Source organism: Coregonus lavaretus, assembly GCF_964263955.1.
Source record: "Coregonus lavaretus genome assembly, chromosome: 29".
Classification (NCBI taxonomy): domain Eukaryota; kingdom Metazoa; phylum Chordata; class Actinopteri; order Salmoniformes; family Salmonidae; genus Coregonus; species Coregonus lavaretus.
Genome location: NC_140016.1, coordinates 11,894,346 through 11,917,872, shown reverse-complemented (window position 1 = coordinate 11,917,872; position 23,527 = coordinate 11,894,346). Strand labels below are relative to the sequence as shown.

At 44.9% G+C, this 23,527-nt stretch overlaps 1 protein-coding gene and 1 pseudogene across 5 annotated transcripts; one reads left to right on the top strand and one right to left on the bottom strand.

The window, feature by feature from the left end:
• Window positions 1-955: 955 nt before the first annotated feature.
• Window positions 956-23,235, bottom strand: ccdc142 (coiled-coil domain containing 142). Of its 4 annotated transcripts, none has more exons than XM_084147088.1 (14): window positions 23,143-23,235; window positions 22,294-22,427; window positions 22,100-22,161; window positions 21,933-21,987; window positions 20,201-21,802; window positions 20,033-20,119; window positions 19,705-19,869; window positions 18,866-19,029; window positions 18,491-18,610; window positions 18,245-18,359; window positions 17,920-18,097; window positions 17,483-17,694; window positions 17,001-17,258; window positions 956-1,123 (listed from the first exon to the last, which is right to left on the bottom strand). In XM_084147088.1, the coding sequence occupies exons 2-13, from the start codon at window positions 22,379-22,381 to the stop codon at window positions 17,008-17,010; spliced, it is 3,099 nt and encodes a 1,032-aa protein (XP_084003214.1). In that variant the 5' UTR covers window positions 22,382-22,427; window positions 23,143-23,235; the 3' UTR covers window positions 956-1,123; window positions 17,001-17,007. The 4 variants fall into 4 exon arrangements, with proteins under 4 accessions (XP_084003214.1, XP_084003215.1, XP_084003212.1 ...); XM_084147089.1 differs by having other exon boundaries at window positions 22,888-23,154; XM_084147086.1 differs by lacking the exon at window positions 956-1,123 and having other exon boundaries at window positions 16,369-17,258.
• On the top strand, window positions 9,922-16,297 carry LOC311105092 (aldehyde dehydrogenase, dimeric NADP-preferring-like; annotated as a pseudogene). Its single transcript, XR_014615824.1, has 10 exons — window positions 9,922-10,112; window positions 12,364-12,555; window positions 13,348-13,579; window positions 13,972-14,057; window positions 14,159-14,362; window positions 14,469-14,586; window positions 15,020-15,162; window positions 15,375-15,541; window positions 15,638-15,737; window positions 15,861-16,297. The product of XR_014615824.1 is annotated as an aldehyde dehydrogenase, dimeric NADP-preferring-like (transcript).
• Window positions 23,236-23,527: the final 292 nt, after the last annotated feature.

Below are 23,527 nucleotides of genomic sequence, written 5' to 3'. Positions count from 1 at the left end.
CTTTGGTTGCTATCGTGCAACAGCCCAAGCCCTCTACGTGATTTGAAAACCGAGGGTGTATTCAAGTTTATGGAATTCACATTTGAACTAAAAGCACTGGGTGAGCAGACCACAGTGGGCTTATCTTTTGAGCTAACAATAGCAGATCTAAGAGTGGAGTTCAAACGAATGGGTACAAGATTACAACTGACAACACCCATGACAGTATAGACAACAGTACGAAAGGATGGGAGGTATCACCTGAGCGGGGCTTGGTCTGTCTCTGAGTCAATATCTTAACATGGCCTTGAAATATGAAGAGAGGGTACAGGCTCCTAGATGGTTTGGGTGGAGTCCATTATCTCTGTACAGAATCTTTTGTTTTCAAAAAGTGCCAAAATTGAGAATAAAAGTTATGCGAAGAGTGCCAGTAGTCTTTAAGCCAGATATGAAGTGCTAAGAGCCTGCTGAACCTTTCGCAGCCTCGACACAGCGACGGCACGGGACCAGAGATAATCGGCTGCTTTTCAGAGCCTTTCAGGGTGTTGATCAGCTCAATAAAATCCTGTTTCATTAGCTCTGATTTACCCTTTTTTACATAGTTTCTTCACACATGCACTACGACAGCAGCATAGTTCCTCACCATGGAACTATCAATGATGATGGCTCAAGGAAGGTGAGTGGCCATGGACGTCCGGCCTGTTCTGAGCCTCCTTGAGGACCGACGGGAGATGGGGGACGGAGGACCCACATCATTTTAGTCATTTAGCATACGCTCTTATCCAAAGCGACTTACAGTTAGTGAGTGCATACATTTTCATACTTTTTTTCATCATCAGTAGAAGCTCTCCGAGCGGGGTGGCTGGAGCATCAGACACCCTCAAGACACCCTCAGACACCCTCGAGACACCCTCGAGGCCTGATGTGAGATGGAGCCTAGTGGACATCAAGAGAAACTGCACCACACACACACAATAACCTTCAAACAGATGCATGCTTTGCATACATTGCTATCTTTTTTATTAGACATTATTAGATATGTTCAAAGAGACATTCAAAAGTGCAGTACATTTGGAATGTAGAACACAAACGACTGGGAAGTTCTTCAAAAGCAGCTGTAGTGAGTCAAGCATCTTGAGGTTACCTGAAAGAGGTCAACGTATATATTAAATTAAACTAAATAACATCTTCGACACAGACACAAGTGACCTGCTATATTTGGTCAACAGGATTAACACAGACAGAACTTGGTCAAATAAACAGTGGGGAAATCTATCCGTGTGGTTTTAGACATTTGGACTGGAAGCTATAGAATATTTTATCTGTATGTGAATTAATAACCACAGCTGTACTAGGAGAAATATTTGTAAAAAGGGGAGGAATTTTGAAAAACAAATTTGCTTTGATAATAGATTAGGGTCATCCGTGACTTTGCTACAAGTGATTTTAGCTCCTCAGGTCATGCAAGTAGGCTACAGTAGACTACAGTAGGTTCCAGTAGATTACGGTAGGTTACAGTTGTTTACAGTAGATTACGGTAGGTTACAGTAGATTACGGTAGGTTACAGAAGGTTACAGTAGATTACGGTAGGTTACGGTAGGTTACAGTATATTACAGTAGGCTACAGTAGTCTACAGTATGATCCAGTAGGTTACAGTAGGCTTCAGTAGTCAGTCATGTGTGCATACATTTTTGTGTATGGGTGGTCCCGGGGATCGAACACACTACCCTGGCGTTACAAGCGCCGTGCTCTACCAGCTGAGTTACAGTGGGGGAAAAAAGTATTTAGTCAGCCACCAATTGTGCAAGTTCTCCCACTTAAAAAGATGAGAGAGGCCTGTAATTTACATCATAGGTACACGTCAACAATGACAGACAAATTGAGAAAATAAATTCCAGAAAATCACATTGTAGGATTTTTAATGAATTTATATGCAAATTATGGTGGAAAATAAGTATTTGGTCACCTACAAACAAGCAAGATTTCTGGCTCTCACAGACCTGTAACTTCTTCTTTAAGAGGCTCCTCTGTCCTCCACTCGTTACCTGTATTAATGGCACCTGTTTGAACTTGTTATCAGTATAAAAGACACCTGTCCACAACCTCAAACAGTCACACTCCAAACTCCACTATGGTCAAGACCAAAGAGCTGTCAAAGGACACCAGAAACAAAATTGTAGACCTGCACCAGGCTGGGAAGACTGAATCTGCAATAGGTAAGCAGCTTGGTTTGAAGAAATCAACTGTGGGAGCAATTATTAGGAAATGGAAGACATACAAGACCACTGATAATCTCCCTCGATCTGGGGCTCCACGCAAGATCTCACCCCGTGGGGTCAAAATGATCACAAGAACGGTGAGCAAAAATCCCAGAACCACACGGGGGGACCTAGTGAATGACCTGCAGAGAGCTGGGACCAAAGTAACAAAGCCTACCATCAGTAACACACTACGCCGCCAGGGAATCAAATCCTGCAGTGCCAGACGTGTCCCCCTGCTTAAGCCAGTACATGTCCAGGCCCGTCTGAAGTTTGCTAGAGTGCATTTGGATGATCCAGAAGAGGATTGGGAGAATGTCATATGGTCAGATGAAACCAAAATATAACTTTTTGGTAAAAACTTAACTCGTTGTGTTTGGAGGACAAAGAATGCAGAGTTGCATCCAAAGAACACCATACCTACTGTGAAGCATGGGGGTGGAAACATCATGCTTTGGGGCTGTTTTTCTGCAAAGGGACCAGGACGACTGATCCGTGTAAAGGAAAGAATGAATGGGGCCATGTATCGTGAGATTTTGAGTGAAAACCTCCTTCCATCAGCAAGGGCATTGAAGATGAAACGTGGCTGGGTCTTTCAGCATGACAATGATCCAAAACACACCGCCCAGGCAACGAAGGAGTGGCTTCGTAAGATGCATTTCAAGGTCCTGGAGTGGCCTAGCCAGTCTCCAGATCTCCTACCCCATAGAAAATCTTTGGAGGGAGTTGAAAGTCTCTGTTGCCCAGCGACAGCCCCAAAACATCACTGCTCTAGAGGAGATCTGCATGGAGGAATGGGCCAAAATACCAGCAACAGTGTGTGAAAACCTTGTGAAGACTTACAGAAAACGTTTGACCTGTGTCATTGCCAACAAAGGGTATATAACAAAGTATTGAGAAACTTGTGTTATTGACCAAATACTTATTTTCCACCATCATTTGCAAATAAATTCATTAAAAATCCTACAATGTGATTTTCTGGAGCTTTTTTTCTCATTATGTCTGTCATAGTTGACGTGTACCTATTATGAAAATTACAGGCCTCTCTCATCTTTTTAAGTGGGAGAACTTGCACAATTGGTGGCTGACTAAATACATTTTTTCCCCACTGTACATATGGGGTAAACAAAACATAAAGTCAAAAATACAAAGAGAAAATATATATACAGTGTGTGCGAATGTAGTAAGTTATGGAGGTAAGGCAATAAATAGGCCATAGTGCAAAATAGTTACAATTTCTTATTAACACTGGAATGATAGATGTGCAAAAGATGATGTGCAAATAGAGATACTGGGGTGCAAATTAACAAAATAAATAACAATATAGGGATGAGGTAGTTGGGTGGGCTAATTTCAGAATGGCTGTGTACAGGTGCAGTGATCAGTAAGCTGCTCTGACAACTGACGCTTCAATTTAGTGAGGGAGATAAGAGTCTCCAGCTTCAGAGATTTTTGCAGTTCGTTCCAGTCATTGGCAGCAGAGAACTGGAAGGAATGGCGGCCATAGGAGGTGTTGGCTTTGGGGATGACCAGTGAGATATACCTGCTGGAGTGCAGACTACGAGTGGGTGTTACTATGGTGACCAATGAGCTAAGGTAAGACGGGGATTTGCATAGCAGTGATTTATAGATGACCTGGAGCCAGTGGGTTTGGCGACGAATATGTATAGAGGGCCAGCCAACAAGAGCGTACAGGTCACAATGGTGGGTAGTATATGGGGCTTTGGTGACAAAACGGATGGCACTGTGATAGATAACATCCAATTTGCTGAGTAGAGTGTTGGAGGCTATTTTGTAAATTACATCGCCGAAGTCAAGGATCAGTAGGATAGTCAGTTTTACGAGGGCATGTTTGGCAGCATGAGTGAAGGAGGCTTTGTCGCGAAATAGGAAGCCGATTCTAGATCTAACTTTTGATTGGAGATGCTTAATGTGAGTCTGGAAGGAGAGTTTACAGTCTAACCAGACACCTAGGTATTTGTAGTTGTCCACATACTCTAGGTCAGACCCGCCGAGAGTAGTGATTCTAGTCGGGTGGGCGGGTGCAAGCAGCGTTCGGTTGAAGAGCATGCATTTAGTTTTACTAGTGTTTAAGAGCAGTTGGAGGCTACGGAAGGAGTGTTGTATGGCGTTGAAGCTCGTTTGTAGGGTTTGTTAACACAGTGTCCAATGAAGGACCAGATGTATACAAAATGGTGTCGTCCACATAGAGGTGGATCCGAGCTTCACCAGCAGCAAGAGCGACATCATTGATATACACAGAGAATAGAGTCGGCACGAGAATTGAACCCTGTGGCACCCCCATAGAGACGGCCAGAGGTCCAGACAACAGGCCCTCTGATTTGACACATTGAACTCTATCTGAGAAGTAGTTGGTGAACCAGGCGAGGCAGTCATTAGAGAAACCAAGGCTATTTAGTCTGCCAATAAGAATGCGGTGGTTGACAGAGTCGAAAGCCTTGGCCAGGTCGATGAAGACAGCTGCGCAGTACTGTCTTTTATCGATCGCGGTTATAATATCGTTGAGGACCTTGAGCGTGGCTGAGGTGCACCCATGACCAGCTCGGAAACCGGATTGCATAGCGGAGAAGGTACGGTGGGATTCGAAATGGTCGGTGATCCGTTTGTTGACTTGGCTTTCAAATACTTTCGAAAGGCAGGGCAGGATGGATATGGGTCTGTAACAGTTTGGATCTAGAGTGTCACCCCCTTTGAAGAGGGGGTTGACCGCGGCAGCTTTCCAATCACTGGGGATCTCAGACGTTTACGAAAGAGAGGTTGAACAGGCTAGTAATAGGGGTTGCGACAATTTCGGCGGCTAGTTTTAGAAAGAAAGGGTCCAGATTGTCTAGCCCAGCTGATTTGTAGGGGTCCAGATTTTTCAGAACATCAGCTGTCTGAATTTGTGTGAAGGAGAAGCGGTGGGGGGGGGCATGGGCAAGTTGCAGCGGAGGGTGCAGAGCTGGTGGCCGGGGTAGTGGTAGCCAGGTGGAAAGCATGGCCAGTCGTAGCAAAATGCTTGTTGAAATTCTCGATTATTGTAGATTTATCGGTGGTGACAGTGTTTCCTAGCCTCAGTGCAGTTGGCAGGAGGTGCTCTTATTTTCCATGGACTTTACAGTGTCCCAAAACTTTTTGGAGTTAGTGCTACAGGATGCACATTTCTGTTTGAAAAAGCTAGCCTTTGCTTTCCTAACTGATTGTGTATATTGGTTCCTGACTTCCCTGAAAAGTTGCATATCGCGGGGGCTGTTCGATGCTAATGCAGTACGCCACAGGATGTTTTTGTGCTGGTCAAGGGCAGTCAAGTCTGAGGAGAACCAGGGGCTATATCTGTTCTTAGTTCTGAATTTTTTGAATGGGGCATGCTTATTTAAGATTGAGAGGAAAGCACTTTTAAAGAACAACCAGGCATCCTCTACTGACGGAATGAGGTCAATATCCATCCAGGGTACCCGGGCCAGGTCAATTAGAAAGGCCTGCTCGCTAAAGTGTTTTAGGGAGCGTTTGACAGTGATGAGGGGTGGTCGTTTGACCGCGGACCCATTACGGACGCAGGCAATAAGGCAGTGATCGCTGAGATCCTGGTTGAAGACAGCGGTGTATTTAGAGGGTAAATTTGTCAGGATGATATCTATGAGGGTGCCCATGTTTACAGATTTAGGGTTGTACCTGGTAGGTTCGTTGATAATTTGTGTGAGATTGAGGGCATCTAGTTTAGATTGTAGGTTGGCCGGGGTGTTAAGCATATCCCAGTTTAGGTCACCAAGCAGTACGAACTCTGAGGATAGATGGGGGGCAATCAGTTCACATATGGTGTCCAGGGCACAGCTCAGGGCTGAGGGGGGTCTGTAGCAAGCGGCAACAGTGAGAGACTTATTTCTGGAAAGGTTGATTTATAGAAGTAGAAGCTCAAACTGTTTGGGCACAGACCTGGATAGTATGATATAGCTCTGCAGGCTATCTCTACAGTAGATTGCAACCCCACCCCCTTTGGCAGTTCTATCGAGACGGAAAATGTTGTAGTTGGGGATGGACATTTCTGAATTTTTGGTGGCCTTCCTAAGCCAGGATTCAGACGCTGCTAGGACATCAGGGTTGGTGGAGTGTGCTAACGCAGTGAATAACTCAAACTTAGGGAGGAGGCTTCGGATGTTAACGTGCAAGAAACCAATTATTTTACGGTTACAGAAGTCAACAAATGATAACGCCTGGGGAGTAGGAGTGATACTGGGGGCTACAGGGCCTGGGTTAACCTCTACATCACCAGAGGAACAGAGGAGGAGTAGAATAAGGATACAGCTAAAGGCTTTAAGTACTGGTGTTCTAGTGCGTTGGGTACAGAGAAAAAAAGGGGCAGGTTTCCGGGCGTTGTAGAATAGATTCAGGGCATTATGTACAGACAAGGATATGGAAGGATGTGAGTACAGTGGAGGTAAACCTAAGCATTGGGTAACGATGAAAGAGATAGCATCACTGGAGGCACCGATTGAGTCGGTCTACGCGTGTATGGGGGGTGGGACAAAGGAGCTATCTATGGCAGGTTGAGCTGGGCTGCGGGATCTACAGTGAAATAGTACAATAAGAAATAACCGAAACAGCAATAAGCAAGGCATATTGACATGGGAGAGAGGCATAAAGCAATCACAGGTGTTATTCGAGAGAGCTAAGACAACAGCTGGTAATGGCGACAAAGTTTGGGCTGAGGCTAAACATAAACAGGATGCGGTACCGTATAAAGGAACAGTCCAGCAGGCATCAGCTGTATAGCTGAGTTATCATAAGGTCCGGTGAACAGCAATAGGAGAGTTCGGAGGTAGTTCGGGGGCTGCTATAGCACTGGCGAGCAAGAGGCCCGTGTGCTAGCGGGCCGGGGCTAGCAGATGGATCTTCGTGGTCGACGTTGTAACGGGAAACCTGTTGTAATCGCATCAGACGATTTCGTCGGCAGACCAGTCGTGTTGGATCGGCGGGGCTCCGTGTCAACACTAGGAGGTCCCGTCCGGTTGACAGAGAGGTAGATAGCCGGGAGAAGGGCCTGGCTCGCGGCTAGCTCGAGGCTGATTAGCCAACAACAACGTCCATTAAATGTAGCTATTTAGCTACGATGATCGGTGTTAAAGGTCCAGTGAATCAGTGATTCCGGCAGAAAAAACGATATGTTTTGGGTCAATAACGCGCTGTGCAGACAGTGCAGACTGGCCGATAATAGTCCAGGCTAGAGCTGGCTGGTAGGAAGTGCAGGCCACGGACAATGGTGAGAAACCGCTAGCAGTGGCTAATGGCAAGTAGCTAGTTAGCTGGCTACTCCCGTCCGGTAGACAGAGAGGTAGATAGCCGGGATATGGGCCTGGCTCAAGGCTAGCTCAAGGCTAACTGGTGCTTGCTTCAGGGGCAGTGGTGATTAGCCAAACAGCAACATCCAATTCGGTTGCGGCTAGCTAGTTGCGATCCTGTGTTAATGTCCAGTGATTCAGTTATTCCGGCAGAAAATCCGATGTTCTGGGTGAAAACCGCTAACGGTGGCTAATAGCAAGTAGCTAGTTAGCTGGCTAGCTGGTATCAACTGGAGATTCTAGATAAAAGGTAAGTCAATAATATAATCCGTTCCACATTGAGTGAGGCGGGTTGCAGGAAAGTATATTTTGTAGAAGGTTGAAAAGTGTGATAGGGAAATATGTACGAAAAATACAAAAAATACAAAAAACAGGCTATTTACAAAGACACACAACAAAGAACATGACCGCACTGCTATGCCATCTTGGATCAATTGTTGTGGGAAAAAACATAAAGTTGGTTTAAGATCTCTAGATCATTTAATTGAGACAAAAAAAAACTTTTTTTCTGTAAACACCAGGTTTGGCTGATTGCACTTTTAAGACGGTCCTTTAGCCGCCTGTGCATAATATTACCCCATTGAAACCAACATAAAGTCCCTTTTTGAAAATGGAACAGAGAAAACAAAGGCTGTACCTTGCTCTCTAGCGTCATCTGATTCTAGATATATCAGCCTAATCATCCTAAGACCTTCCGTCGAAGAGGTATTGACTAGCAAACTCCAAATATCAAACTGAAAAGAAATTTACTGTGGTATGTTGGACTAGGACACCAAGTAATAAAGATTGCTTCCTTCCCCCTCCCCTGGTTAATAAGAATCTGCAGAAGTGATAAGACTTCACGGAAGCAGGAATGGACTATATGGAATTTTCTGTCAATGAATCAGAACGAAATGTACTGTCAGCAAATATGTAACAGAATGAGTTGGAGCTCCCAAAAATTGCTCAAGGCAGCCAGTCTCGTCTCACAGCTGCTTTGAAGAGTACAGACAGTCTAGCTCAGAGTTTCTCAACCTCAGGTCCGTGCACCAGCACTGGTTCCTGGGATGATGCTGGGATTGTCCAGCAAAGGCCAGATTATTATAGTGGTACTGATTCCCCCACTGGCACATGCTAATGATTAGAGAGCTAAGGTTAGTGATTAAACTAACAGGCTACCTCTGATATCTCAAGTGATAAAAAGAACTGGCAATTGTCCATGGTGCCACCCAAAGTCACGTCAGCGGGGTAGGTATCAGGAAGACGCTTCCGTAGAAGCTTCAAGTTATTATACACTAGAACTTAGTCCTTCTTTTTATAGCTTTTACATATTCGTAGTAAAGTCCAACCACCTAGCATGTTCAGCTCATACAGTACAAGGTGTGTTGATATTGTGCAATTAAGGTTTTCAAGAGTAAAATAAAATAAATTAACATTTAAATAAACAATGTATCTTCACATAAGTCTTGGATATGAACGAATGACTGTTGAAAATTGAAATGTGTTTAATTTCATTTTTAAACAAGATCCCCATGTTTAGTCCTGTGAAAATGTCATATGGTGCAACCACTCTAATTTGCTATTTTTTATTATTTTCTGTAAATGTCTCACAAAATACTGCATATTTGTATATGATAATATATAGACTATTTCAGATGAATACACATTGAGAAATACAAATTAATTATATCTTGCAAGCAGACAAATTGTGGTTCTCACTTGGTAAAACAGATTTTTGTGAAACTGTCTAAAGAAGTTCCTGTAAAAAAAAAAGTCTACACCAAAAAATACATTCATAAATCATTTTGTCCTGTCTAAGTGTGATCATTGTGTTATGTTTGCGGAGAAAAATACACAATATTACTGTAACTGAAAGCACTTGGGGAAGCATAATATAATTTACACCATGTTATCTGAAATAGTATGACTCAAGGTTTAAAGGGGGAATCTAGGATTCTAACCACAACAAAGCAACCTCCCCCGCTGCCGCCACTTTTTCTGGTCAACACCTATGGGCTGCATCTGGAACAATTTAACCATTCTCAACGGACGCAATGACTCACCATCCATGATATCAAAATGATATAATTTTTTGTATCAACCCCAGATTGCCTCTTTAATTCCAGGAGGCAGGCTTTGAAAGCTATTGAAGTCATGAAGCAGATACATAATTTTTTTTAAAGGGCAATTGTCCATGGTGCCACCCACAGTCACGTCAGTGAGGTAGGTATGAGGAAGACGATTTCGTAGAAACTTCAGGTTAATATAAACTAGAACTAGGTCATTATTTTTATATGACCCTGGGTAGCCTATATAACAACTTCCTCTCAATAGATATGCAGCAACCCATGCAGTACTCATCGAACAGTGAGTAGATTTGTTGAGATGGAAAGGTCTCTGTTTTAGGAATTATTATCCAATATCTCCTGTGATTATTTTACAAATTGTTCAAGTTTGGGATTATTTATTTTGTACAGACCATCTCTATATTTATGGTTGTTGATGACAACACAACAGGCAACGATATGTTTTGTGTAGGCTACTGCTTTCATTCACATGTAAGTATTGCACTTTACCCTATTTTGTGCTCAATTTTAAATCCTCTGCCTATCAGAAAAATTACATTATTATGATGTTGAAATGCACTTTCAATAAAGTTGGATTTAATTAGTTGGCCAGGCATATCACAGTAAATACAGTGCGGGAAAAAAGTATTTGATCCCCTGCTGATTTTATACGTTTGCCCACTGACAAATAAATGATCAGTCTATAATTTTAATGGTAGGTTTATTTGAACAGTGAGAGACAGAATAACAACAAAAAAATTGCATTTTAATGAGGGAAATAAGTATTTGACCCAATCTCAATCACAAAGATTTCAGGCTCCCAGGTGTCTTTTATACAGGTTACGAGCTGAGATTAGGAGCACACTCTTAAAGGGAGTGCTCCTAATCTCAGCTTGTTACCTGTATAAAAGACACCTGTCCACAGAAGCAATCAATCAATCAGATTCCAAACTCTCCACCATGGCCAAGACCAAAGAGCTCTCCAAGGATGTCAGGGACAATATTGTAGACCTACACAAGGCTGGAATGGGCTACAAGACCATCGCGATTATTCGCAAATGGAAGAAACACAAAATAACTGTCTATCTCCCTCGGCCTGGGGCTCCATGCAAGATCTCACCTCGTGGAGTTGCAATGATCATGAGAACGGTGAGGAATCAGCCCAGAACTACACGGGAGGATCTTGTCAATGATCTCAAGGCAGCTGGGACCATAGTCACCAAGAAAACAATTGGTAACTCACTACGCCGTGAAGGACTGAAATCCTGCAGCGCCCGCAAGGTCCCCCTGCTCAAGAAAGCACATATACATGCCCGTCTGAAGTTTGCCAATGAACATCTGAATGATTCAGAGGAGAACTGGGTGAAAGTGTTGTGGTCAGATGAGACCAAAATCCAGCTCTTTGGCATCAACTCAACTCGCCATATTTGGAGGAGGAGGAATGCTGCCTATGACCCCAAGAACACCATCCCCACGTCAAACATGGAGGTGGAAACATTATGCTTTGGGGGTGTTTTTCTGCTAAGGGGACAGGACAACTTCACCGCATCAAAGGGACGATGGATGGGGCCATGTACTGTCAAATCTTGGGTGAGAACCTCCTTCCCTCAGCCAGGGCATTGAAAATGGGTTGTGACAATGACCCAAAACACACGGCCAAGGCAACAAAGGAGTGGCTCAAGAAGAAGCACATTAAGGTCCTGGAGTGGCCTAGCCAGTCTCCAGACCTTAATCCCATAGAAGATCTGTGGAGGGAGCTGAAAGTTCGAGTTGCCAAACATCAGCCTCGAAACCTTAATGACTTGGAGAAGATCTGCAAAGAGGAGTGGGACAAAATCCCTCCTGAGATGTGTGCAAACCTGGTGGACAACTACAAGAAACATCTGACCTCTGTGATTGCCAACAAGGGTTTTGCCACCAAGTACTAAGTCATGTTTTGCAGAGAGGTCAAATACTTTGTAGTATTTACTGTGTAGTTCCCCTAAGGAAAAGCACCTTTAGTAAATCCGCTTTTTCTGTGAGAGCTTCCCATGTCTGGAATACACTGCCATCAGACACACATAACTGCACCACATATCACACTTTCACAAAATGCTTGAAGACATGGCTAAAGGTCAATCAGATTTGTGAACATGGTCCCTAGCTGTGTGTTGCCGCTTTCCATGTCTGTTGTCTGTAACTTGTGAGGTGTGGAAACACTTTGTTGCTTTTATGAATTTTGTCTTGCTGCTTTTTGTTCTATGTTGCTCGGTCTGTATGCTACGTCTTGTTTGTCCTATGTTGCTATGTCTGTATGCTATGTCTTGTTCTATGTTGTTATTGTCTATATTGTAATTGTTTTTAATAACCTGCCCAGGGACTGCGGTTGAAAATTAGCCGGCTGGCTAAAACCGGCACTTTTACTGAAACGTTGATTAATGTGCACTGTCCCTGTAAAAATAAACTCAAACTCAAACTTATTTCCCTCATTAAAATGCAAATCAATTTATAACGTTTTTGACATGAGTTTTTCTGGATTTTTTTGTTGTTATTCTGTCTCTCACTGTTCAAATAAACCTACCATTAAAATTATAGACTGATCATGTCTTTGTCAGTGGGCAAACGTACAAAATCAGCAGGGGGTCAAATACTTTTTTCCCTCACTGTATTGTATATTTTAGTACATTTTCAAACCAAAAGGATTAGGTCTACTGCTGTAGGTGTGCATATTTTAGCATCTTTCTCACTGTGATTATGGTTGTAGGCTACAGGTGTCTGTCTGTGAATGATAGACCTACACATGGAGAAGCAGACTGTGGACTTTGCCAGGGACGCTTTTCTCACAGGGAGGTCCCAACCCCTGAAGTTCAGAGTTCAACAGTTAAAGTCCCTTCAGAGGCTGATCACAGAAAGACAAGGAGAGATTGCCATAGCGCTCAAGCAGGACCTCAACAGGGTGAGAGTTTGGAAGTCATTGAAAATATTGTGAATTATTTGATAAATAGACATACACTGAGTGTCCAAAACAATAAGAACACCTTCCTAATATTGAGTTGCACCCCCCCCCCCCCCTCCTCCTCCTTTGAGTGGTGGACCATTCTTGATACACACAGGAAACTGTTGAGCGTGAAAAACCCAGCAGCGTTTCAGTTCTTGACAAAACCGGTGCGCCTGGCACCTACTACCATAACCCATTCAAAGGCACTTAAATATTTTGTCTCACCCATCACCCTCTGAATGGCACACATACACAACCCATTTATCAATTGTCTCAAGGCTTAAAGATCCTTCTTTAACCTGTCTACTCTCCATCATATACACTGATTGAAGTGGATTTAACAAGTGACATCAATAAGGGATCATAGCTTTCACCTGGATTCACCTGGTCAGTCTATGTCATGTAAAGGTTCTTAATGTTTTGTACACTCAGTGTACAAATGTATCAACAAAGGGCATATACATATAAACCAATCTTTTTAGACGTAATAAAGCCTTCGGAAATCGTAATGCATTTATAAAGACCTACATAGAAGTAACAAAGTGAATGTCTTTGAGTTTTCATAACTTTGAGGGAGAAAAGAGGGAGATACCCCTTAACCATATTTGTAGTCAAGTCCAACCGCCTACTTCCTTTTAATTTCTAATCCAGCATGTTCAGGTCATACAGTACCGAGTGTGTTGATAAGTAACCAATGACGATCCTTATAACCTCAATACAGCCAGACATCACTGACCTGTGGTTTTACAGAGTCAGTTTGACACAGCCCTGTCTGAGCTGATTGGCCTGGAGAATGAGATCAGCCTGGCGGTGGGGAAGCTGTCTCAGTGGGCTGCCCCTCGCACTGTGGAGAAGAACATCATGACCTTAACAGACCAGGTGTACATCCAGCTTCAACCCCTGGGAGTGGTGCTCATCATTGGGGCATGGAACTACCCCTGGGCCCTCACTCTGTAGCCCCTGATCGGGGCCATCGCAGCTGGTATATACCCCAGGCCCTAGTTGAATTACATTTCTTCCAATGTTGCCTACTACAAGGGGAGCAGAGGGGTATACTACAAAGCAGGATCAATGAGTTCGCCACCTAACTTTGATAAACAACCAGAAATAACCACTTCTTTTCTGGTTCATTAATAAAGCTAAACTTAGAGATGTGTTTTTGGTTGTTGAGTCAACTAGAACATGTCCATTTCAAGCTTGTCTTTAAAAAATAAAAGGTTATATACCAATATTTAGTCAAGTTAGCTGGCTAACTCATTGATCCTGTGCTATACCCCTCAGGAAGGAATGGATGCATATTTAGTTTAACTTTTTTTAAACGTATTAACTTTCTCTCAGCAACCCTCTCACACGCTGTTCATTCTTCCTCTACAGGGAATGCAGCAGTGGTGAAACCCTCTGAGTTGAGTGAGCACTCGGCCAGTCTCCTCAAAGCACTGCTGCCTCAATATCTGGACACGGTCTTACATTTTGCTACCCTTGTATCAGTCATTTTAAAAAGCCTAAATTTGTGGTTTGGGGGTAAACTATCACTTTAACGTTGGGTTCTTTTCCCTGTCAGGAGTTATATCCTGTGGTGACAGGTTCCAGAGACCCAGGAGTTGCTGAGGCAGCGTTTCGACCACGTCTTCTACACTGGGAACAGCACAGTGGTGAAATTGGTGATGGAGGCCGCGGCCAAACACCTGACCCCTGTCACCCTGGAGCTGGGGGGCAAGAGCCCCTGTTACATCGACAAGGACTGTGACCTCATCGTGGCCTGCCGGTAACAGCTATTTGCTATTTCGCACCGTTGCTCAGCAAACCGTTTTATCCATAGTCACATGGCTCATATAGACATGTATTGATTCGTCATTTGTTTGTTTTTCTAGCCGAATCACATGGGGAAAGTTTTTCAACGTTGGACAGACGTGCATCGCCCCTGACTACATCCTGTGTGACCCCAACATTCAGAACAAAGTGGTGGAGGGCATCCGGAATACACTACAGGTCTGTTCCAGATCTGTCTTCACCCAGCATAGTAGTATATTACCATGGACAATATATCAGGGTTCTATATCTGTCTATAACACTGTGGGTATGGTTTTAGACAGCATCTAATCATCATTTTAGACAGCATCTAATCCTCGTTTTAGACAGCATCTAATCCTCGTTTTAGACAGCATCTAATCCTTGTTTTAGACAGCATCTAATCCTTGTTTCAGACAGCATCTAATCCTTGTTTCAGACAGCATCTAATCCTCGTTTTAGACAGCATCTAATCCTTGTTTTAGACAGCATCTAATCCTTGTTTTAGACAGCATCTAATCCTTGTTTTAGACAGCATCTAATCCTTGTTTCAGACAGCATCTAATCCTCGTTTTAGACAGCATCTAATCCTCGTTTTAGACAGCATCTAATCCTTGTCTTTTGTTAATCCCAGGAGTTCTACGGCCCGGACCCCAAATCTTCCCCAGACTACGGTCGCATCATCAACCTGCGCCACTTCAGTCGACTTGATGGGTCTGCTGGAGGGGTGCAGTGTGGCACTAGGGGGGGAGAGTGACCCATCACAGTGTTATATTGGTAGGGAGAATCCTTATGGGGGAGATGGTTGGCTGGACTCAAGCCAAGCTTCTTTATTCATGCAATGGGTATGCAAATCCATATTGAATCAATTCTGGGTTGAACTTCTTCTGGCAGTGCTGTGATGTGCCGATGTAACTGACTGTACCATCCCTGTGACCTTCCTGTATGTCTATCAATAACAATGACCTTCCCACTATCTGCTCCTCCAGCTCCCACAGTGGTAACGGACGTGTCTCCTCACACCAGACTTATGCAGGAGGAGATCTTCGGCCCTCTGTTGCCCATAGTGACCGTTAGTGACGTGGGTGATGCAATTCGCTTCATCAATGGGAAAGAGAAGCCCTTAGCGTTGTATGTTTTTTCCTCTGACAAGAAGGTAAGCTATTACCGTTGTAACAATTGGACTCAATATTAGGAGAGTGTGGAGGATCGTGCAGTTTATAGTATTGTTCTTTCTCTTTTTGCCAATGAGGTGATAAAGCGAATGATTGCAGAGACCAGCAGCGGCGGGGTGGTAGTCTATGATGTCATAATGCACTACGTGCTTAACTCCCTTCCTTTTGGCGGCGTAGGTAAGACCCATAACAAACAAGTATTTTAATAGTTTTGGCCAGCGCATTAGTGAATTTTCCTAGTCTAATATCCTATCTTATAATGACCTCACTTGCTGCTCTCTGAACTCTGACCCCCTACAGGTCAAAGTGGAATGGGCAGGTACCACGGGAAACACACCTTCGACCAGCTCAGCCACCACCGGGCGTGCCTGATCAAGTCCTTGGGCATGGAATGCATTAACATGGCCAGGTACCCACCCCAGGACAGCTCACGGGCACGCAGGGCCAGACTAGCCATGAGGAGCTCACTGTGTGACCTGTCCAAGGCCACCTTCGTGTGGGCAGTCTTGGCCACCATCTTAGCCTGTGGTCTCCTTGTCGCCCTGATTGTAATTCTAGTCATGGGTGCCAGTTAGAACAGCTTCTCACTACTTCAGCTTATCAATTGTAAACTTTTTTGCATCAAATGCACTTCTTGAAGTTCCTGTATTGTAATGTATCATCTTAAATGTATTATGTCAATAATGATGTCATCTCAGTTTAAGATCGTTTACTATCTATAGATCAACCATGATCATGTCTTTTGACCTGATGTTCCATTTTCTGCAGTTAAAAATGTAAACAAAACAAACCCCTCAGGAGCCAGAGGTGATAAACAAATCTTTACTTTCCATTACTTCATCAGCATGGATACACAAGAATATGTTCAGGTATATGCACATGCCATGGATACACACAATATTTGGAATTTTGTTTTGAAAAGAAACGAAAAGTTATTGCTTTGTACCTTTTGCAGCTAATAATAAAATAAATAACTTCATCATCAATACTAGTCTATTGATATGGCTTTGATTTGTTCAGATGAAGTCATAGGAAATGTAACGTCCAAATGTTCCTAGTAACTTCATAACCTTGTAAACTAACCTCCAACCATCCATTATTTTGCTGTCTGGCTCTAGAGCATTGACCCATTGGGGCGGCAGGTAGCTTAGTGGGTAAGAGCGTTGTGCCAGTAACCGAAAGGTCGCTGGTTCTAATCCCCGAGCCGACTAGGTGAAAAATCTGTTGATGTGCCCTTAAGCAAGGCACTTAACCCTAATTGCTCCTGTAAGTCGCTCTGGATAAGAGCGTCTGCTAAATGACTCAAATGTAAATGTAATTAATTCAAAGAGCAAAATGGTGGCTGCCAGATGAGCAGCCTTGTAGGACAGCCTTTAGGCCAAGAGGTTGTTCATTTCAAGTGTCTTGTCTGGAGGAGGAATGAGGTTCTGGATGGAATACCTGAGGGTTAGGGCTCTGACCTGGTCAGGCACTGCAGCCCAGGGAGCTTCCAGCGGTTTCCATTTTGGATGCGCAGATCCAACCACTCCTGCTGTGCCACGGCCAGGTAGGACTCCTGCGGGGTGGAGGCCAGCAGTTCAGGGGTCATAGAGCCCTCTGCCTGGGCCAGGGCCTGTTGACATGCAGACTGGAGGTCCATGCTCTCAAAGTTATTCAGACTGCTTGACGATTGGTCCACCATATTGGCACTACTTGGACCTGAGGGGTAGAAATCACGATTGTCAACAGGAGAAACAGGCCAAACACAAGTGTTGTGGTATGTCTGACCTGCCTGTGTCTGACCTGCCTGTGTGGCTTACTTTTTAATCATGTTGTATTCCACAATGGTTATGGGCCTTACCTTAGAGTTAGTATACTATAGTGGGATTCAACTAAACGTCATGTTATCAATGGTCAAGGCACTCCCCCTGGTGGGCACTTACAGCAGCGTCTGAAGGGCTCCCAGCCTCGCGAGGGTATGTAGGGCTTGGCCATGGGCTGCTGCAGCAGGCACAGGATGGCGTTGTCCACCTGGTGGAAGACCCGGAGGGACAGCAGCCTCTGGTGGATCTCCTCTGACAGGCTGTACTCCTCCGAGCGTATCAGGTCCCGGATTAGGTCAAAGTCTTGCTTCAGCTGTAGAGCCCCCTGGATACTGCAGAGAGAGAGAGAAACAGAAGAGTTGGTGAGTGGGTGTGTCTATCACTCCCCTTACTAGTGCCATGTTAGGAGATAACAGTAATGATCATCAGTAGAATCACAGAAATAGAATCACTAGTATGGGTCTCCCCAGTCAGAAGTTCTATGCCCGTTCTAGTAATTGTATTTGTATGGTATTCAGCACTGTTGTATTTGCTCATCTAAAATACTGTACACAAACCTGAACTTGATCTTCTGCTTGAGGATGTGCTCCATCCAGGCCTCCATGAAGGCTGTCATGGCCTCTGTCAGGGCAGGGATCCGGGCCTCCTCAGGCAGGGGCTGCACCCCCTCCAGTACCTGTCCTATTACACTCAGCGCTGCAGTAGCAGCGTAATCACTAGGGCTGCTGGGGAACTCTGCAGATACAATAAGATCTAGGTTAAAAACAAGCATCAATTACATTGGCTCCATACACAAAGTGCAACAGAAAAAACCTCAAATAGTGGACGTGTTTCTCATGTTTAGAATATAGGGTATTTCAGTTCCATCAGTCTGTCATTTACCTGTTTTATAGTTCACTCTCCAGTGCTTTGCTGAGGGCATGGTCTGCAAAAAGATCTCCTCAGACATCCTCTTACAGTCCATGGAGAAGATTCTGAGCACCAGTTCAGAGAATATCTTCAACAATGCAGACATAATAGAATGAACTGAGTTTATTTGAGTAATAAACTCAAATCGGTTATAAGAGATGACTGGTGGAAAATTGGTCTAGAAATTGACAGGAGATCAACAATTATATTGTCCCTCACCTGTAGATCTGTAACTCCCTGAGTAAGCTGTGCAGCCAGCAGCTTGAGGAGATGATGATTTTCATTCCCACTTAGGGCCTCCACATGCTGCAGTAGCCTCGCCACTGATGCTCTCAGCACCTTAAAGCACAGAACACACTTATGTAGTTGCATCACTAAATGTCAACAAAGGATTTGTCACTGAAGACAAGAAAGATGGAGACCACCTGAAGCAAGGCCTACATACATTCAATAGGGAAATACAAGAGGGTGTGTCCCAAACGACACCCTATTCCCTATATAGTGCACTGCTTTTGACCAGAGATCTAGTCCAAAGTAGTGCACTATATAGGGAATAGGGGGCCATTTGGGACGCATTTCAGAGTGAATCCTCACCTTGAGGTCTCCTAGGGTGACGAGCAGGAACTTGTTGAGGGACCAGGAGGAGAGGAACTGGTAGGCCTTTCTCATGACCCAGAAGGTAGAGGATCGGACGGATGCCACCGCTCTGCTCAGCGATCCCAGATGAAGGGACCTCATAGTCCGAGCATTACGGTCACCTGATGAAGGATAAAAAGCAAGATTACTACCGTGTGGCCTGGTATAATGTTTAAGAGGTAGAGAAAGAGAATGACCTAGGGATATTTGGAGGTGATTTCCAGATGAATAAGCAGTTTCAATTATATGGATATGGGGGTTACCTTGGACCAGGTGGGCTGATATAGGGGTTACATTGGACCAGGTGGGCTGATATAGGGGTTTACCTTGGACCAGGTGGGCTGATATAGGGGTTTACCTTGGACCAAGTGGGCTGATATAGGGGTTTACCTTGGACCAAGTGGGCTGATATAGGGGTTTACCTTGGACCAAGTGGGCTGATATAGGGGTTACCTTGGACCAGGTGGGCTGATATAGGGGTTACCTTGGACCAGGTGGGCTGATATAGGGGTTACCTTGGACCAGGTGGGCTGATATAGGGGTTACCTTGGACCAGGTGGGCTGATATAGGGGTTTACCTTGGACCAGGTGGGCTGATATGGGGTTTACCTTGGACCAGGTGGTCTGATATAGGGGTTTACCTTGGACCAGGTGGGCTGATATGGGGTTTACCTTGGACCAGGTGGGCTGATATAGGGGTTACCTTGGACCAGGTGGGCTGATATGGGGTTTACCTTGGACCAGGTGGGCTGATATAGGGGTTTACCTTGGACCAAGTGGGCTGATATAGGGGTTACCTTGGACCAGGTGGGCTGAAGTTTGAAGACACTGCAGCACTGTGAGGAGTGGAGGGGACAGCTGCAGGAGTCTCTCCATGGTACACGTCATCACCATGCAGTTCTCACGCTCAGCTCCTGGAAGGCATTTATCCTTCAGTCCTGAGCCCAGTGATGCACACATCACTGCAAGAGAGAAAGACACACACACACAAGGATTAGAGGCAACACCTTAACAGAAACCAAAAACATTATGTTGTTATATTCCTATAACTACTTGATGCAGCTTGTTGTCAAATCATGGTACAAATTACACTGTATTAAGGATGTTTTAAACACAGAAACTGACCCTCATCCCAGTGCCTAAAGGCAGTGTTGGACAGGAGCTGTTTGCTGAAGTCATCAACCACTCCTCGACACTCCTCAGGGACGAGCTCTGCAAGGCATTCAATATTTATTTATTGAAATAGTGACACAGTCACACATCAACTGATTAAAAACAGGCAGCATTTGTTACCTCCTCTACAGCCATGGTTGAGCCACATCACAAGCTGGAAAATCATCTGGTCGTTCCACTGGTTAACACTGCCCAGACGGTCTCTCTGTGGTGGCTGGTGGAAGCGCTGGATGATGGCTTTGCCAAACTCCCTCCACAGCGTTGTCCTGTAATGACCAAAGAGCTCCACACAGGCCACAGACTGGACTGACTTGGGTCTCTTCATCTGCTGCCTGGCCTCATCTGTGGGTGAGGACTCTCCCTCACAGCACCTGGGAGAGTGTTCTGGGGTGTTGGTCCGCTCTGGCCTGGGTCTGTTGGGGATATGTGGAGCCAGCAGGTCTGTGGAGGATACAAGGGCCTGGAAAAGAATCTCTAGAGACTTTCTGTCCTGACGGATGAAGGCTGTAAAGGGGAGATCAGAGGACCAGGGACAGGGCTTTCCCATCCTGGGTTCATCTGAGGTGGGCCCTGGGAGGTTCTCCAGTGTGGGCCCATCAGGACTGGGCTCTGAGGGGTGTAGAGGGGGAAGCAGCGGGAAAAACAGTTCTAATTGCTCCCACGTAGGGGCTAGAGCTCCAGTGTGCAGGGCCTGGGAGTGGAGGAAGCTCTGTTGGGAAGCCCATTGGTACAGCTGCTCTGCCGCGATCTGCCCCCTGTGCTCCGCCAGTATCCTCATCAGTTCAACCACTGGGAACGGTGCAGGAAGGCTACCCCTCCGGGTGGGCTGCCTCCTAGACAGCCCAGGCCAGTCAGACAGCTGCAGGGTCTGAGTTCTCCACCGCGAGCCTCTATGATAGACTCTCTGCTCCTCCAATACCTGATTAAAGACCTCGGCCCCAGCCAGCAGGTCCTCTAAGGCATCTCTAGGCACCCTGGCCAGCTGAGCTGAGGCCAGAGCGGAGAGGGCTGTGTAGATACAACGTTCCATCAGAACCAGGGCCTGCAGTCCCAGCACTCTCAGTGTCCGCCGCATGACAGCAAGGGTCTCTGTCCTCTGGAACAGAACAGTTCTCAGCCAGATGTCAGACCGGGCTTTGGCACATAGAGCATCCCAATGGCTCACGTGGATACGTAGTTCCTGGCACAGGCCTCCCATCCCAAAGCTCCAGGCAGAGTTTGGTCGCTCCAGGATACGACTCCTGTCCATCAACAAACCTAGCTCCCGCTCCAGCAGGCTAGTCAGTTTTTCAATGTACACAGTGGTGACTCTGGTGCGCCGGGCATACTCATGGAGGAAGAGGAGCTGAGCCCGCTGTTCCAGTAAGTGCTGCAGCTGCCCATAGTGCTGGCTGAGGGTAGCAGCTGGAGGGTGGTGGTAGAAACTGCCCTCTGTAGAGAGGCCCCTGACACAGCTCTGCAGCTGGCCTGTCCATGGCCCCCGCAACACTTGGCACTGTGGACTTAGATCCAGCATGCCCTGGTCTAGCCGCTGCAGCCTGCTAGACGACTGAGAGGTGAGGTTCTGGCACGCTACAAAGGTATCCCGGTTCTCAAATTCCCAGATATCATCATCACTCTTCTGCCTCAGTAGCCACCTCAGGCTGGGGTTGAAGCGAGTCCTCAGCAGGGCCTCCGCCTTCTGCAGAGACTTGGTGAAGGGGCAGCTCTGGGACCAGGAAGCTGAAGATGACAGGAGTACAGTGTTACTGTAATGCCACACAAACATCATGGTCCTCTTATTAATTTATTTTTAATTACATAGCTCTGGTGTTAACTATCAAAACAGTAACAAAGAAAGCATTGCCCATACCATCAAGCTTGTCCTTTGAAAGAAAGTCATAATCTGACAAAGCATTTCGTCTCTTCTGAAATAAGATGGTTCAGATAATGGTCAATAATAAAATAGAATAACTTTTATTTTATTATATTGACTTAAGCATACCACAAAATATTTCATTGAGAATATTAGTCACTTACCTGTTCATCTTCAGAAGTCAAGGGTTCTGGGTTCTCGTTCACAGGGGATGTCTCTGTTTTATCTGGAAGATGAAGAAGAGTTGGATCAAACCACGCAACAGTGTGCCTATTCTGAAACGGAACACATAGTAACAATAAACTATGTATTCACAATCACAATGTCAGTGTAGACATTAGGGAACAGAGAAGGTTACCTCCTGCCTTGTCCAAACCTCCCTGCCCCTCTATTTCCTGAGCGGTCCCATTCTGGGTCTCCTGGTGGGTGCATAAAATCTGAGCCATATCAAACACCAGGACCCAGCATTCTTTCCCAAAATGGCTCACATTGCTGTTGGAAATAAAATTATGAATAAAATGCCCTCATAGTCAGAATAAATGAACACATTTCCAGGAAACAGCACTGAGCTTTACTCAAGGTAACATGACATGATCACCCTCTTTACACTTTGTTTTCAGGTCATGTCTAGCTCTTAAACTTTAGAGATGAGGTCAGGCTCGCCTGTGTTTTTCTGATACTATTCATTGACAAGCTGTCGCCACCAAATATACACAAAGTCCCCCTTCAACAGTGGACTATCATATAGCAAGCCACCCTTCACATAATTAGTACAGGTGTCTATTTGAAAACGGTTTCACATTTGCTTGTTGTCATTGCCAAACTCTCTAGTAAGATTCCTAGCTACTCTCTCACACAGTGACATACACCCTAACCTGGTAGCTAACGTTAGCCATCTGAAAATTATAGGCTACTTTGCCATGATAAAACGGCAATAACACGTTAACGTTACCTGTGAAATCAGTATCCAACGTAAAGGCCCACAAAAGATAACCCCATTTAGCTGGCTCGTAAATAAGTCTATGCTTCCTCTTCTTGACACCTAGCATTGGCAAGTTCATTTGGCAACATTACTATTTTTACTCCTCCCCACGACTCGAGGCTGCTAGCTAATATTGTCATCTAGTTAGCAAGCGATGGCCAAATTGAAGAAATTAGCATATATTGTTGCTAGCTACCGTTAAAGGTAATCAACAAAGATTTGTACCTGGATACTTCCGTGTTTCACATGAACACTTGCTGTGAGGATTACAGCAGTCAACTGTTAGTAATTTATTAGCCAACCCTATTTTGAGTTTTAATCCTAGTTGTCACGAAAGTATCGGGCACGGTCCACGAATAGCATTGCTAGTTCAACGCTAGCTAACCATCATGAGATACAAACAGCCAATGAAAAGAGCGCGTTCCTTGTTGTTATGGTTAATACGGGGAGGAGCTATGGCGCTCGTCCACATAGATCCATTGCTCATCCATGCTTCTGACCTACACAACTTTTCACTAACAGGCCGTCAATCAATCACAGCTACCAATTATAAACACATTTTTCTCATATTTTAAGAAATACATGCAGAAATGTACTATAAACTTTTCCC